We start from the raw sequence: 15159 nt of genomic DNA, 5'->3' as shown, positions 1-15159 counted from the left end.
TCGCCCACCCTCCCCTCTTCTCCCGCCGACTCTGGAAACCCGAAGGGAGGAAAGGAAGGGAGAAACCAGACACAAAAAAGAAGTGGGGAGGAGCACGGGGACAGAGACACTGCAAGCCTGGGTGGGGACTGGCGGGCTTGGAAGAGAAGGAAGGCAGGAGAGGTAGAGGGAGGAAAAAGAAAAGTTGCGGAAAATTAACAGGACAAGTAGTGGACACTTTACAAAACCCCCGGCCTTCCTTCCCGCCCAACCCCATCAAAATAAAACTACACCCCTTAAAAAAATAAATCAACCCAGGGCTGTGAGCACGCGCCCTGCCGGGAACGCAGGGCTGATAGGGACAGCCAGCCCCAGGACTGACGGCCGCCCCGGGCGGCAGGAGGAAAGGGACGAGCACGGGGTTTCCTTCTCTTCTCTTCTTTCTTGTTTGTTTGTTTGTTGTTGTTTTTTTTGCGTTTCCTCTTCGTGAGAGAAGTCTGAGGCAGCCAGGGAGTGGGTCCCCAGGGCCCCGGCAGGGAGGGGGCCGCACCCTCCTCTCGGGCCCTCCCGGGAGGGGCAGCTGGCAGTGGGGCGCGGTGCCGGGGGGCTCAGACGTAATACTCCTTGTCTTTGTTCTTCTTGGCCTTGCTGGGCGTCTTGGGGGCCGCCGGGGCCTTCTCCTTGACCACCGCCCCATTGCTCTGGGCCGAGTTACTGATGTAGTTCCGGCTCTGGTCCACCTGGTAGGAGCCCTCGTCGCGGTTGCGATACTTGTACATGGCATAGAGGAGGATGAGAATGCAGAGCGCCGCGGCCGCCACGATGCCCACCACCATGCCCGTGGTGCTGCTGGACTCCCGGATCACCTCCACGGCACCCGGCGGGCCCCGCTCTCCAGGCCCCGTGGGGTTGGCTGTGGGCAGATGGGGGAAGCCAGGGGCGGAGGTCACACCAGGGCGCAGAGGAGGGGGCCTCCGCGGCTCGAAGGACGTGGGGGCCCCGGGCCCCAGGGGTGGGTTCTCCAGCAGGGGCTGTAGCGGGTCTCGGTGGTTCATTTTGCCCGCTGGCAGGTTGGGGGCTGGAGCAGAGGGGGCTAGCAGCACCCCAGGGGCGCCCGTGGCCCCATCTGTCCTGAGGTTGGGCCGGGGAGCGGGTTTGCGGGGTGAGAGGAGGGTGGTGCGGTCCGTGACCAGGGGGAAGGTGGTGTAAAAGTCCTCGTCGTCCGTGGGGGGAAGGCTGGAGTCAAAGACCTCCCCAGAGGCAAAGCCCGAGGCCTCGATGGGCTCCTCACAGTCGCTGTCATCCTGCTCAGCCTGGCACGGGCCCCCGGCGGCAGGCGGGCGGCGCGCGGAGGGCGGGGGCAGGGTGTCTTGAGTGGCGCCCACGCCCGTGAGGAAGGGGTAGAAAGTGGGGGGTGGGGGCACGAAGGGGGACCGGGTGGCCACGGGAGGGGGGTCTAAGGAGTCCTCCGTGATAATGGGCAATATTAACTCTCCTCCTAGAACAAGAGAGAGAAGAGAAAAGAGAGGGCGTCAGCGAGGGCCAGGGCGCAGGCGGCCGCCACAGAGAGAGAAACAACAGCCTCACACACCCAAATCGGTTCCAATTGGCTTTGGCGGAGACTACACGGGCTGCGCCCGCCCGCCAGCCGGCCGCAGCACTGCGCTTTAAGCGGGCAGCGGCTGGATGCCCTGGGCACCCCACGCACGGGCTCTGTGGCTCTCTGGGTTTTGGTCTTTTTGATTGTCTTAAGAAACCAAAAGGAACAGAAAGGAAAGGAAATTGAAAAGAAACGGAAAAAAACTCTACTGGTTTAAGGTTTTAAAAACAGATACAAGAGCAGCATTTAAACAAACCTAACAACAATATCTTTTAGGGTTTTTTTTTCTAGATATTTCTTTTTTTGCTTTTTTTTTTTCTTTGGTTTTTAAAAAAGAAGATAGCATACCACGGAATTCAGGCAACTTACATCAACAAATAGGCCGTGTGATTTTAGCATGAAGAAAAAAATTACAAACAGAGCTGTGTAAGCGGGTTCTCCCGGAAAAAAAATAAGAAAAAACAACTTTTCTGCACCACGTTTCCTGTCTACCTGTTCGGTATCTCCCTCCCTCACTCTTCTCTCCCTGGACATCCTGCTTCCTCCTGGATACTCTCTCTCCTCCCTCACATGTGCCCTCTCCCCCTCATCAAACTAACGACGCTACGATCTGCAGGGCAAGCTGGTGTGCAGGAGCGGTTACCGCCACTCGGCATGGAGTGTGGCGCTTGTGGGGAAGGGAGGGCGGTGGGAAGGACCTGGGCGGCAGCTATGAAGGAATTGCTACATGGGTGAGAGGACTTGGGAGGGGACAGGCACGGGAGGGAGCTTTGGAGGCTAGCTGCAGGTGGGCCATAAAGAGAGGAGAAATTGAAGGTGGGAGGTGACAAGGTCCATGAGGAAGAGTGGGCAAGGAGGAGACGGACACATTGAAGGAGAGTCTTGTGCCACAGGCCTTTGGGAAGGGCGGTGACAAGTCACATAAAGGCGGGAAGGTGGGGAGGAGCAGGGAGTGAGGGAGGGCAGGGGTGGGGGCAGGAACACATTCCTGAGCCATAACTAGCTCCCCAACTTTCTCTTTCTTTACCCTCCACCTTCACCTCTGACCCCCACTGACTCCCCCCCTCCCCCTCCCCAGAACCCCCATGAGCCACCAGGACCTGGCCAGGGCTTGACTGCCTCTGGCCCTCTTATTATTGTTAAAACAATAATAAAACAACAGAAAGAAGAAGAAAGCAAAAAAAAAAAAGAAAAAAATACATACACAGCTATTTGGGAAGGAAGTATTTGCTAATATAGGGCCCGAGGGAATCAGTAGGAAGGACTTTTAGGGGGTCAGTTCTCCTCCCACCCTAGGTCTGATGAATGGGGACCCCTGGGCAGAAACTAATTCTCATCAGGCCCAAAGGGTGAGAACTACAACTCCCATCAGCTTTTGAGGGGTGTGGATCACAGTTCCCATCAGCCCCTGGGTCAGCAAACTGCAACTCCCATCAGCCCACTGCCCCCCCTCCCCCCCCCCCATACACAAAGTACCGCAACCTGCTGTGTTGGGAAGCTGGAACCCAGGTCTAGGAGGCTGATGAGGGTTGGAAGTTTTCTCTCGAGCTCTTTCCAGCAGAGCCCAAAGCCCTGCCCCCACCTGAATGTTCCTCTCTGGTCTCTGCAAGGTGTGGTCCTCACAGATCACAGCTCTCTACCCCTCAGCAGGAAGCATCCTCAGCCTCCACCACCGGGTCCAGCCTGCCGCACTGCAGCCGGGCCAGCTGCTCTGGTGCTGTTCCAACACCTCTGCTGGTCCTTCAGACCACAGGCCCGGCCATCTGGCAGAGCCGTCCCTGGCCACCCGGGCCAACCGCAGCCAAGGTCTTGCCACTGAACTCGCAGCCTTGCTGAGCACCTCAGGCTGTCTTCCTCACCAAGCTCCGGGATCCCACTGGGCTGGAGCTCACCTTTACCCGGATAGGGAGGGCCCAGGGCACCTGGCCCTCCAGGGGCTCAACCACACTGAAAAACCGAACCAAGAGACGAGTATGTTTTATGGAGCTGGGACGGACCATCCAACCTGGCTTTTTATGGAGAATGCTGAGGCCTGGGGTGGGCCTGGAGAATGCTGAGTCTCCAAGGTCACCAGGTACTGGTGTCAGGCTAGGTGAATCAATGGACTACCCAGTCCCTTCTGTGGCAGTCAGAGGCCAGAAAAGGGCTGAGTCTCACAAGGAGACTGGGAAGGCCTGACTCCTCTTCCCCACGCTTGTAGTTACCTGCTCGGCGGTTTAACTCTTGGCTTAACCTAGGAGGCCACAGATCTGTTCTGTCTTTAATTCCTTTGTGACTGTGGGCAAGTTTCTTTCACTTTCTGAGTCTCCACCTATGAAATGATCTCATCTATAAAATTAGAGTATTGGGCTCCTGGCCCCAGGTGAGAGCAAAGACCTGGATCCCACGGATCTCAACCAATGGATGATCACAATTTGTCCTCCCATCCCCACCTGAGCTCAGACCCAGAGGATGGCCCAGCACCTGGTCCCTGGGTAAGGGGCAAAATCAGCTCTCAGTTCTCAGGAAGCTGGCCAGCCCTTCAAGCGATGGCACGCTGCCCCCCGTTATGGCAGGGTCCCCTCCCTGGATGGACCCTAACTGCATCTGGGGTCCTCCCTGCTGGTCCACACCACCTGCCCCTTCCTGACTTTTGCCTTCTGTTCATCTCACTCATCCTTCGAATCTAGCCAAACATCTCTTCCAGGAAGACTTCAGGTGTGAACTCACTGCCAGAAAAGGCCTAAGGCCCATCTGTCTATGTCCTTAGCACCCAAAGCCAAACCTGTCACAGAGCGGGGGTTCCTTGTGTTTTGATCGGGGAAGGGAAGGTGTATTCATCAGGCATCTCCTCTGAGCCAGGCCAGGCTAGCAAGGGCTGAAGGCCCTTCTCACGGCCGGAGCAGCTACTTTCTGAACACCCTTCCTCCCCAACCCACCCCAGCGGGCACTGAGGCCAGCCTGGCGGAAGCCTGGCTCTGTGGGCCAGCTCTCACCCACACCGTCTCCACCCTCAGTCTTAAACCGGGCCACCAGTTGCTCCTGGGAACTTCAGGACCAAGGCTGTCCTAGGCAGGCTCGTGGCTCTCAACCAGTTACGGTCCCAGCAGAATTCCAAGCCCAGGAGGCCCTTGCTGGGGCCACATCATGCCCCAGAGGGGCTGATTGGGGCACAGACCTCGGCTTACTACCCTCTTCCTCGCCCCATGGCTAGACTGTGGTATGTGGAGGCTTCAGGCCTCGGACCACAGACAAATCCTGCCCGACCTGAGCCCCCACACCGTTTGCTCCAGCTTGCTGGTTGTTTGGGTCCTTGGGACACGCAGACTCCCAGGTTCCCCTGTGCAGTCTTCCCCACATCTAGAGCCCTCCCAAGCCTGGTCACATGGGATTTCTTTCCCCTTCCCTTCATCTGCTTCTTGGTCTCCATCCGTGGATAGCCCTGTCCCTGCTCTTCTGGGGGTTTTCCCTGGGCCTTTCTCTGCGCTCAAGGTTTTGAAGGCATCTCCTGAGGGTGTCCTGCCTTCACCCATGTCCCCTACACAGCAACAACCGTCCCTGAGTACCTCCTTCTGGTGGTCCTGCACGCCAGACTCCAACCCCCACACCGCTTCCTCCCAGCACTCACACCCTCACCACGACATCGCCACAAGTAACGTGTTTTCAAAAGCCCCCGCTGCCTTCCTTCCCAGTATCCCCTCAAGCTGACGTAGGCTTTTTGGCAGTCAAGTCACATACAATGGGGGGTACTGGGTTTTCCTGGGGTCATACACTCGTCCAGGAAGCATCAGACAAGCTTGCCCTGGCCAGGAACTAGCAGGGCCTGCAGGGTCCCAGAGATGCCTCACTGTGAAAGGTCAATGGGGCTTCCCTAGGCCCCCCTCCTGCTGGGCATTTAGGGGTGCAGACTCACAAAGGTGCTGGTAGCTGGGACCGAGTCCAGCTCCACACCAAGGGTGCACATTAGGATGGGGTGCTCCTGGGAGTCTGAGAAGGACTGTAGGCAGCCCCGTCTCCTCCTCTACTTCAGGCAGCGGCAGCATTTGGAAAATACAGGTGTACTTATGTCAGATGCCAGCCACCTGCTGCTCTGAAACTGAATTTCGGTGCGTGTCAGTCTCACTCACTAGAGAGAATTCCATCCTGGCCAAGGAGACCACCAGCCACTCCTGAGCACTCCTCCTTCCGCAGCGCCCTGCCTCTGGGGGCTGCTGGCCCCGCAGGCCGAGCCCCTCCTGCCTTTGGGGATAGAAGATTCCTGACTGGAACCTACCCCTGAATCCCGGTCCCACCCAAACAAGATGTTCCTACGCCCAAAGGGGTGTCCAGAGCTGAAACTGAGTGTCAGAAAGTAAGCCATCAGCTGGCTAAGGCCTCCACCACTAGGTGTCCTGCCCAGGCCATGAAGGTAAGGACACTAACCCATAGGGCATTTCATACCAATTAGAAAAAAAGGCAGCTCCTTGACATGCCCACAGCCCTGCAGGTGCACAACTTGGCAAACGGCATCTTTGTGCCCATTTGGAAAAAGGTATTGTCTTTCTGGTGACACAGCCTCACCCTCCAGGGCCAGGACACATGGCTTGGCAAGCAGGGCACTGGCTAGATTTCAGCCCTTACCTTTTCCGGCAAAGAACCACCTGTGTGACTCTGTGCCATGGCCTGAGGATGGTGCCCCTCCCCACTTAGAAACACCAACACACAAGGGCAAACACCAGGGCAGAGTCAAGGTCAGAGACAGAGGTCCTTGTGTGCACGTGCAGGAACGCACCCCTCGGAGAGCCCGCTGCTGCGCACCCGGGCATACGTCTCTTAGCATGTGCGTACATGAACCTCAGAGCTGAGCACGTGTGTGTCAGCAAGTCTGAGCAGATGTGTGCCTGTAAATGAACCTCTGGCTCTGAGCTCACGTATGCAGGTGTGGATGCACAGATATGCCCAAGAACATGGGAGCATGCCACCGTGGGTCTGCTTCTGGGGACGCCTCTTTCCCAAGACCCATTCCATCTGGTGTTGAAAATGGAGGAGCCACCAAATGGAAGGAGTCTGGATTCTCAAAGCAGCCCTGGAGGCTGAGCAGCCGCTGATCAGGAGCGCCTGGGTTGGGCTGCACCTGAGTGAGAAACACCCACTGAGGTTGTTCTGTTCCAGGAACAAATGTCACCCCAATACAGACACTGCCCGGGAAACGGGGGTCACCCCTGTGGCACTCGTGTAACCAGCCAAGGGGGTGGCCCGGCAGCTGGACAGATGAAGAACCACACAGCGCGCGGCAGGACGTGATGCGCCGCCCGCAGCTCGGGGTGACCGCAGGGCCAGCCGTGCGGAGGCTGCAGCGCTAAGGGGAAGGGCCAGGAAGCCAGGATGGCAGTGCTGGCTGGTACCTTCTGCTTCTTGTGGCGGATTACAAGAAAGAGACCGAGTTAGGCAGGAATTGGTGTGGCTGCAGAGACGAAGGGAAGAGAGGGAGCCCAGAAAGGTGGGGCCTGCAAGTGTCAGGAGAGCCACTGCTTCCAAACCCCACACTGTAAGTAAGACACACGATGGACAATGGCTTTGAGGGGCACCGGCCCAGTGAAACGTCCACCTGGACAAGGGGCTCAGCCCTGCCACAGGGTCAGATTAAGGGAGCAGCCGCCATCCTGCCAACTGTTTCAGATGCCTTCAAGATCGTCACCGCTGAGTTAAGAGACAGGCCTGGGGGCAGAGGCACCAGGAACGCTGTCTGGAGAATCATGTCTAGGAAAGAACTCAGTGTGGTCGCTGACTGCTTGAGCCCTGAGACAACCTGCAGGCCCCCAACTACGCATGAGCAGGAAGCAGCGGTTAACTCTGCAGGGTGCCCAGAGGGGACACTTTCCCAACACCCCCTTCAGAGAGGGCCATGGAGACCAGAGACCAGGAAGAAGCTTGCAGCGGCAGCCCCAGAGCCCCAGAGAGGGCGCTCGTCCCAGGCGGCAGAGGCAGGGCGGGAGGACGAAGCTTCCCACTGCAGGACAGAGCCTCGCCTCGCCTGGCGCACTGCGCTCTCTGCGCTGGCCGCTTTCCTCCACGTCAGGAACTAAGGGCTGCTGTCTTCCGTCCTTCTTTTTCTGAATGGGAGGGTTTTTGTGGTGGTTATCTCTGGCCCACCACCGTATTCTGGGTGTGTGTTGGGGCTGTGTGAACAGTGGGATCAATTATCCTCCGAGTTCACGGGTATCCAGACCACACGTGGGTTCCCAGGAGGCAGGTCTATACCCAGTGGAGTGGGCAGCCATCTCCCAGACATCCTCATCTTTGAGATCACAGTCCTAACTAGGTGGGGCTTTGGGTGTCTCCTGGGGAGGGGTGGGTGTGCTCTGTGGGTGGGAGGAAGGCTGGAATGGATCACTGATGACCTGGAAACCAGACTACAGCACGTATATCACTAGTTGGTCACCAGACCCATTGCTGCCTCCTCCTGGGGGCACAGCAAGGCCCTCCCTCCCTGCTCCCCTGGAAGGTAGGCTGTGGCCATGGGACTGAGCTCCAACGGGAAGAGTCAGCAGGAGCGGTGTGCACCTCCCTCCTGGACCTGGCTCATGAAACCCTCCCCTTTGTGGCCCTCCTGCTTGACCCCTCCCACTGCAACTGAGGGGGCCACCCCATAAAGATGGTGCAGCTTCAGGATGGAAGGAAGTGGGACCCCAAGTCAGCACCTGGGGAAGGGCTGCCCACCCTTCAGGAGCACTTGTTTGTGACTTTACGAGAGGGGGAAATAAATCTGTGTTAAACTACAGATGTCCTGGTCCATCTCTTACAATACTAGTGTCACCTTAAGACACTCTGGAATCTGAGCAGATGTGTCCGTGTCTACAGAATTGAGCCCGTGTGCACCTCTGAGGGTCTCGGCTGTGTGTGCATGGGAGGGCAATGCCTCAGGAGGGGCACGGACATGTGGACAGTGCCTGGGACTCCTGGGGCTCGAAGCACATGTGGGCTTATGTGAATCTGTGCAGGTCTGAGCAGCTCTGTGTGCTCCCCTTGTGTGGATACAATCGTGCAGGTCACTGGGTCTGGACATGGTGTGTAGCCTGACGTCTGAGAATGTGTATTCCCTTCCACACGCAGCCGCATGGGTACCTCTGGTGTGTGCTTAAATGCAAAGCAGCTGTAGCTATGTGGCCAATGGAGATGTGCGCACATGACTTGAGGGGTCTGAGCACACGAACATACATGTAGGAATGGGCTTCTGTATGTAGGTCTGAGCTCAGGTGGGCGTCTGAGGTCCTCTCATGGGCCAGTGGGGAGGGGTACGGGTCTGTAAGTCAGAAGAAAAGGGTGCCTGTGTGTGGAGCCCTGGGTCCAGGCACGGAGCCTAGCTGAGAACACACACACGTGTACCCTGGGTCTCAGCACAGAGCAGCATTCCGTGTGTGCACAGGCTCGCCTCTGTGGGGATGCACCCGAGGACCCCCTTTGAGGAAGTGTGTGTGCGTCTTGGTGAATGTGCGCATATGCAGGTCTGAGCACAAGGGTACACTTGGGCAGAGGAGTGACGCGTACACTGCTGTGAGCCTGGACACAGGCGGGCACTTCCCTGAGTTCCTGCACATTTGTGCACGTGTGCACCTGTGCCTTGCTGTGTCTGAGCACACCGTGTATGTAACTGTTCTGAACACGCACCTGTAATTCTAAAACATCTGTGAGCAGCTGTAAGTCTGAGCGTGAGTGGAGGATCCTAAGGTTGAGCACACGTGTGTGTCTGAGTCGAGCGTGGATGTGGAATTCTGTGAGTCTGAGGGCATGTACATGCATGTGCCTCAATGACTCTGAGCACGTGTCCATGCTCAGGCCAGAACGTGCATGCACACGCCTGCAACATGCGAGTGCTTCCATAGGTCCGAGTGTACGCGTGCCACTCTGAACATCTGGGGCACGCCGCAGCGGGTCTGACGTGCATGTGCAGCTCTGAGCACACACAGTGCCTTGTTGCACTGAAGGTACACTGCATGTTAACCTCTGTGTGGCTGAGCACCTGTGCGTGAACCTGGGTCTGAGCAGGTGGGTACCTGTGAGCCCACACCTCTGTGCGGGCGATTTGGGACTTTAAGCACACATGTATAAACTGTGGCTCTGAGTACACGTGTCCCTCTGTGAGACTGCACGTGCCTATGGATTTGTGCTGCTGTGAGTCTCAACAGCCGTTCTGTGTATGAACTTCTGGGGCTCTGAGTACACGTGTTTCCTAAGATCTAAGCAGGTGTGAGCCTTTGTCGGTCCAGGAACAAACGGACATATGCTTCTAGGTTTGAACATGTATGTGCCTATGGAAGTGGGCACATGTAAGCTTGCTGGTGGGTAAGTGTGTCCATGGGTGTATGCGTGCACATCTCTGGTCAGACATGTGTGCATACAAATGTGTGCCACTGTGGGTCTGTGCCGGTGTGCACTTCCCATGTGTCTCAGCAGGCGCCAGCTCAGGTCCCTGCAGGGCCAGGCCCACAGCACTGCGTGTGGGTCAGGCTGGCTGAGACGGCGATGGGGGGGCCATTACTAACCATGCAGTGCATGGAGCCCTAAAGGCACTCCCACGCAAAAGAACTTAAATGCTGTGTCCAGGCCCTGGCCAGTTGGCTCAGCGGTAGAGCACTGGCCGGGTGTATGGAAGTCCCAGGTTCGATTCCCAGCCAGGGCACACAGGAGAAGTGCCCATCTGCTTCTCCACCCTTTCCCCTCTCCTCCCTCTCTGTCTCTCTCTTCCCCTCCTGCAGCCAAGGCTCCATTGGAGCAAAGTTGGCCCAGGTGCTGAGGCTGGCTTCATAGCCTCCGCCATAATGGTTCCCATTGCAACACAGCAATGCCCCAGATGGGCAGAGCATCACCCCCTAGTGGGCATGCCGGCTGGATCCCGGTCAGGCACATGCGGGAGTCTGTCCATCTGCCTCCCCGCTTCTCACTTCAGAAAAATACAAAAAAAAAAAAAATGCTGTGTCCATCAATCAACACCCTCTTTTTACTAGGTTGCCAACCTCAGGTAAAATAACCACATTAAAGGATGACCTCACTAAGCTGGGGGTGGGGAGTGGGGCCCAGGTCATGGGAAATGTCGGAAAGGTGAGCAGCGATGACCCTGGGGCTTCTCACCTGGACCCAGCGAGGAGGATCCCGGGAGGAAGGCAAACACCCCGGGCTTAGCCCCTGGGCAGCCGCCGCCTCTAGCCAGGCTGCCTCCGCCTCCCCTGCTGACCTTTGGGCCCTGGGAGGCCTGGTCCTCCGCCAGAGAAAAAGCCTCCCTGTGCTGGGGGCATAGGAAGGGCTCCAGGTGGGGGTGGCACAGTCTGGATCAGCCTGGGCAGCCCAGATCGCTTGGCCCTCGCCTGGCCTTCCACAAAACGAGAAGAATCCACCTGGAAGCATTTCAGACGGCGGGAACGAGGAGCGCACAGGTGACATGCGTTGGAGGAGAGCCGTGGCTTCCCTTGGTCTCCTCTGGGGCCCAAGTGTGCATTCTGCCTTCTCTCCACTCCTGGGGTTTTTTTTTTAATTTTCTAAATTGATTTTTAGATGGGAGGGGAGGAGTGGAAAGCATCAATGCCTAGTAGTTGCTTCCCATATGTGCCCTGACCAGGAAAGCCCAGGGTTTTGAACCAGTGACCTCAGCGTTCCAGGCCGACACTTTAGCCACTGTGCCACCACAGGGCAGGCTTCTCTCCCCTCCTATTTTTAAAGCTGGGCACCAGGCTAGCCCCCAACCTCTCCCTGACCCGCAGCTTCTATTCCTCGTCCACCCTGCACCCGCCCACCCCCTCCTCAGCCCCTTCCCCAGGAGGAGCTGCCCGGCCGCCTGTGCGGTCTACTTCCCCCTCCTCACTCCCTTCTCCCAGCTCAGCCCCCACCCCCCTGCGCACACTCAGCATCACACCCCGGTCCCTACCAAGACTCGGGCTGGAGCTGGGAAGTTAGAACCTCGGTGGGCAGAACGTGGCACTGGCGTGACCCCGTGAGCCTTCTCTGCATGGTGGCCATCTGGCCCGACACTCCTCTCTGCGGGGTCCAGGGAGAGCAGAAATGCCTCCTCCCAGCCCAGGAGTTGCCGTTCCAGTATGTGTGAACAGGAGCACATACGTGCACACACGTGTGGTGGAGCCACACGCCCTTTCTTCACGAGCAACAGGGCCCGTTGTCCCCAGAGCCCCAGCCCCAGGCTCTCGGAGGCCCTCCATCACAGCCGCTCTGGCCGGCCTGGGCTAGTGGCCCTTGCACCTACAGAAAGCCTCGGTGAGTGACTAGTCAGAGGGGGTGGAGCAGTCGAGGACTGCTGTGTGGAAACTTCCAGAAGCCCAAAGTAACTGTGGAGTGTGAGGGTGGGATGGAGGGAGCAGCCCCGGAAGTGGGGCCTCCCCACAGCGGAGGCGCGTGTCCCAGAAGGCACCGGCCCTGGGCTGCAGGTGAGCCGCTCTTTCTAGCCCAGCAGCCTGAGGCTCCCCCAAGTGTCTCAGGGCCCAGGACCACCAGAAAGACACCCCTCAGCCGTGGTACTGGGGGGACGCAGGGGAGCATCTTCAGCCTCGGGGTCTGGAGACCTGCACCCAAGACACCCCCTCCCTTGGTCTCTGGATACAGAGCCTCTGCCTCAGGGCTCCACCCACATCCCTCCCACGGCTGGAGCACAGCCTCAGCTTCAGCCTCCCCCTGGGGCTGGCAGACCCCCCAGGCCAGAGTCAGTAGGTACCCAAGTCACCCTGCCCACCTCAGCTGCCCACATCACCGCCCTGCTACTGCATGGGTCTGCCCCAACCTCCAGCCTCTGGTCGCCACAGCCCAGGCGCCTCCCACTGCAAGGTCATCAGGAGAAGTCTCTAGAAGCCTAGGCAAGGGGTGTGTATGCTCCCACGCTCTCATCCAGGCTGCCACCAAGGCCCAGGTTCCCCGGACAGGCGATCCGGTGCTCCCTCCACGCTCACTGCCAGCCCAGGTTCCCCGGACAGGCAATCCGGTGCTCCCTCCACGCTCACTGCCAGCCCAGGTTCCCCGGACAGGCGATCCGGTGCTCCCTCCACGCTCACTGCCAGCCCAGGTTCCCCGGACAGGCGATCCGGTGCTCCCTCCACGCTCACTGCCAGCCCAGGTTCCCCGGACAGGCGATCCGGTGCTCCCTCCATGCTCACTGCCAGCCTCAAGCACAAGGACCTCAGCTCCTCTCAGCCACCCGCCTACCTGCTCAGATGAGCAGCCCTGCACCCCCACCCCCACCCACCCCGTGCCACTCCACACCCCCCAGTTCCCAGTCGGCACTCAAGGCTCGCCCCTGCCTTGCCCATCTGGTCTCTCTCTGCAGCTGGAAGGAGCAAGCAGAGACCAGAACGCCACCCCCAGGAAGCCTTCCCTCCCGCCCTGCTCTCCCCCTATAGCGGCTCTCTTACTAGACCAGACCTCAGGTCCCAATCTCCCCGGGGGAGTACATGTCTGGCCAAGGGGTACCGTCCATCCAGCTCACTGCTGGGCACAGAGCAGCTGTGCAGTACTGCCCTGCTTGGCTTGCAGCCCTGGCAGAATGGCCAGCCACCTCCTAGAGACTGGGGACAAGGAGGCTTTGGGATCCAGCAGAGACCTCTACTAGTGACCTAGACTCTAGAACATCAGGCTCAGGGACTGATGGGAGTTGCAGTTCTGACCCCAAGAGCTGGTGGGAGTTGTAGTTCCTAAACCTGCATCCCCCACCCCCACCCCCACCCCCGGAACTCATGGGAGCTGTAGTTACTCAACTTTCTAGGGAAAAGTCTCCCTCTTTCCTTCCCCGCATTCCTTGGCTATCAACCCCAGGACCCCAAGATAAGGACCTCACTACTTCTGAGGGCTGGGGCACCAGGAGACCAGAAAGTGCCTCGCCAGAGGGCACTTGAGGGCCTGAGGGGTTGGGCACAGCAGGAAGGGAGAAGAGCTACCAGGGAGAGCTAAGGCCTGGCATCAGGCCCTTGGGCTTGGGCCAGGTGGCAGGGACAGTCGCCCCCTCCCATCAGCGTCGCAGTGGGCCCCGGGGCAGGGGAGGGGGGAAAGGTACTCACCAGTACTGGGCTCACACTCCTCCAGGTCCTCATCATCGCTCGGACACTCAGCCGAGGCCACCAGGAGGTCATCTGTGTTCTGGGAGGGTGAGAGGAGGGGTGGGGAGAGAAGAGGGGTCCAGGGTGGGTCAGGAGACCCCCACAGCCATCTCTTCAGGTGTGGCATGGCACAGGGGACAGGGCTCTGGGCGGAGACACACCCTCGTCCATGCCCTAGCTCTCTCCTCCCTGGTGGGTAACGTGGCCCTTCATTTCCTGTGTTGCAAAGGAAGACTGAATGGCACCCGCCCTGCAGCCGCTCCCCATGGCTCCTGGGGGTCAGCGAGACAGCGGCATGTCCCGACATCTGGGGAGACCAGACGCCAGACATGGGGCCTTGGGGCTAGAGCAAGGGGACCCAGGGACATGAGGGAGACAGGCCCAGGGGCCTCTGAAGACAGCCTGGGCAGAGGGGAGCAGGACCTGAGGGGTTTCTCGGCTCCAGCCTTACAGCCCCAACACCCTCGTCTCCCTCCCAACCCCCTTCCTGAAGCCGGGGAGCCAGGCTGCACACAATAATTAGGGCTAGAGTTGTCATGACAACGGGAGTTGACTCTGTCAGCATTTTTTCTCCTCCTGATTACAAAGACAGAGAATCCCCAAGATGAGTGAGTGTAAGGAGGGGGACCCTCAGGGGGTGTTAGGGAAGAGACCCAAAAGGAGGGAAGCCCAGAGTCCAGGCAGGAAGGCGGCCTGACAGACGGCCGGGGTCGGGGAGGGCCTGGCTGAAGGTCAAAGATGGGAGAAGTCTGGGGTGGGGAGGGGGTGAGAGGGTGACCTCTCGCCTCTTCCCCGCCCCCTGATCTTCACACTGCCACTCTCACCCAAGGGCTAGGCGGGGCCTGGAGAACCCATCTGTACTCTGCATCTTCGTCCCCTCCTCCAGCCTCCCCTGTGGGGGCTTCTCCAGCACAGCCATGAGCCCTGAGGGGTCCCACCCCTCTTCAACCTGCCAGTCTGCCCATCACCCTCTCACTGAACCTGGATGGCTCTTCCGGCCTGTGTTAGGAAGGCACTGGCCGTGTTGGGTGCCCCGCTGTGCATGGAGCTAGGCCCAGGGCTCACCACTCCTTGGGGCAAGGCCTGGCATTGAGTCCTCTCAGTTTTCTTGGCAGCGAAAGCAAAGGGGAGGAGGCTCAGGGCTGCCGCCCTGCCTGGACGGGCCTTTCAGCCGGGTCCAGGCTCCCCGCAGCGCAGACCACAGAGGCCAGGGCCCTGGAGCCGGGTGAGCCCGAGCACCCACAGAGGCTAAGGGCGGGCTGGCTGGTGGTGAAGGCAGCCACATTCCCACGTGGCCCCCGGCTCCTCCCTCAACCTGGGGGGACAGAGGTGCCTTTAGGCCCAGAGGCCCAACAGCCATAGCAATGGGGCACAGAGAAGCTTGGGGAGAGGGGGCAGGGACACTAAACAAGATCCAGTGTGCCAGGTATGAGCACTCCTAGGCCAACAACGTTTGGTGGTAACAACCAGAAAACTGGGCTGGGCCCCAGGCTGCCTCCGTAAGTCACACACGCTCGATGGCTTCGGCCATCA

The 15159-nt window shown here is 59.0% G+C and overlaps 1 protein-coding gene across 28 annotated transcripts in view; it reads right to left on the bottom strand.

Annotated features, from left to right (window-relative positions):
- NRXN2 (neurexin 2) overlaps window positions 1-15159 on the bottom strand; it is a 115962-nt gene continuing 100803 nt past the window's right edge. For 17 of the 28 annotated variants that reach the window (XM_066359160.1, XM_066359253.1, XM_066359170.1 and 14 more), the window contains 2 exons: window positions 13588-13666; window positions 1-1477 (listed from right to left, as the gene is read on the bottom strand). In XM_066359160.1, the coding sequence (XP_066215257.1) occupies window positions 588-1477; window positions 13588-13666 (969 nt within the window). In that variant the 3' untranslated portion in view covers window positions 1-587. Of the gene's footprint in view, window positions 1478-10587; window positions 11071-13587; window positions 13667-15159 lie in introns of those variants that run through there. The other 11 variants (XM_066359301.1, XM_066359326.1, XM_066359308.1 and 8 more) reach the window with 2 other exon arrangements.

The sequence above is a fragment of the Saccopteryx leptura genome, chromosome 1 (genome assembly GCF_036850995.1).
Source record: "Saccopteryx leptura isolate mSacLep1 chromosome 1, mSacLep1_pri_phased_curated, whole genome shotgun sequence".
Taxonomy (NCBI): domain Eukaryota; kingdom Metazoa; phylum Chordata; class Mammalia; order Chiroptera; family Emballonuridae; genus Saccopteryx; species Saccopteryx leptura.
The sequence above is the reverse complement of the archived record's forward strand: the minus strand, read 5'-3'. Positions and strand labels throughout refer to the sequence as shown.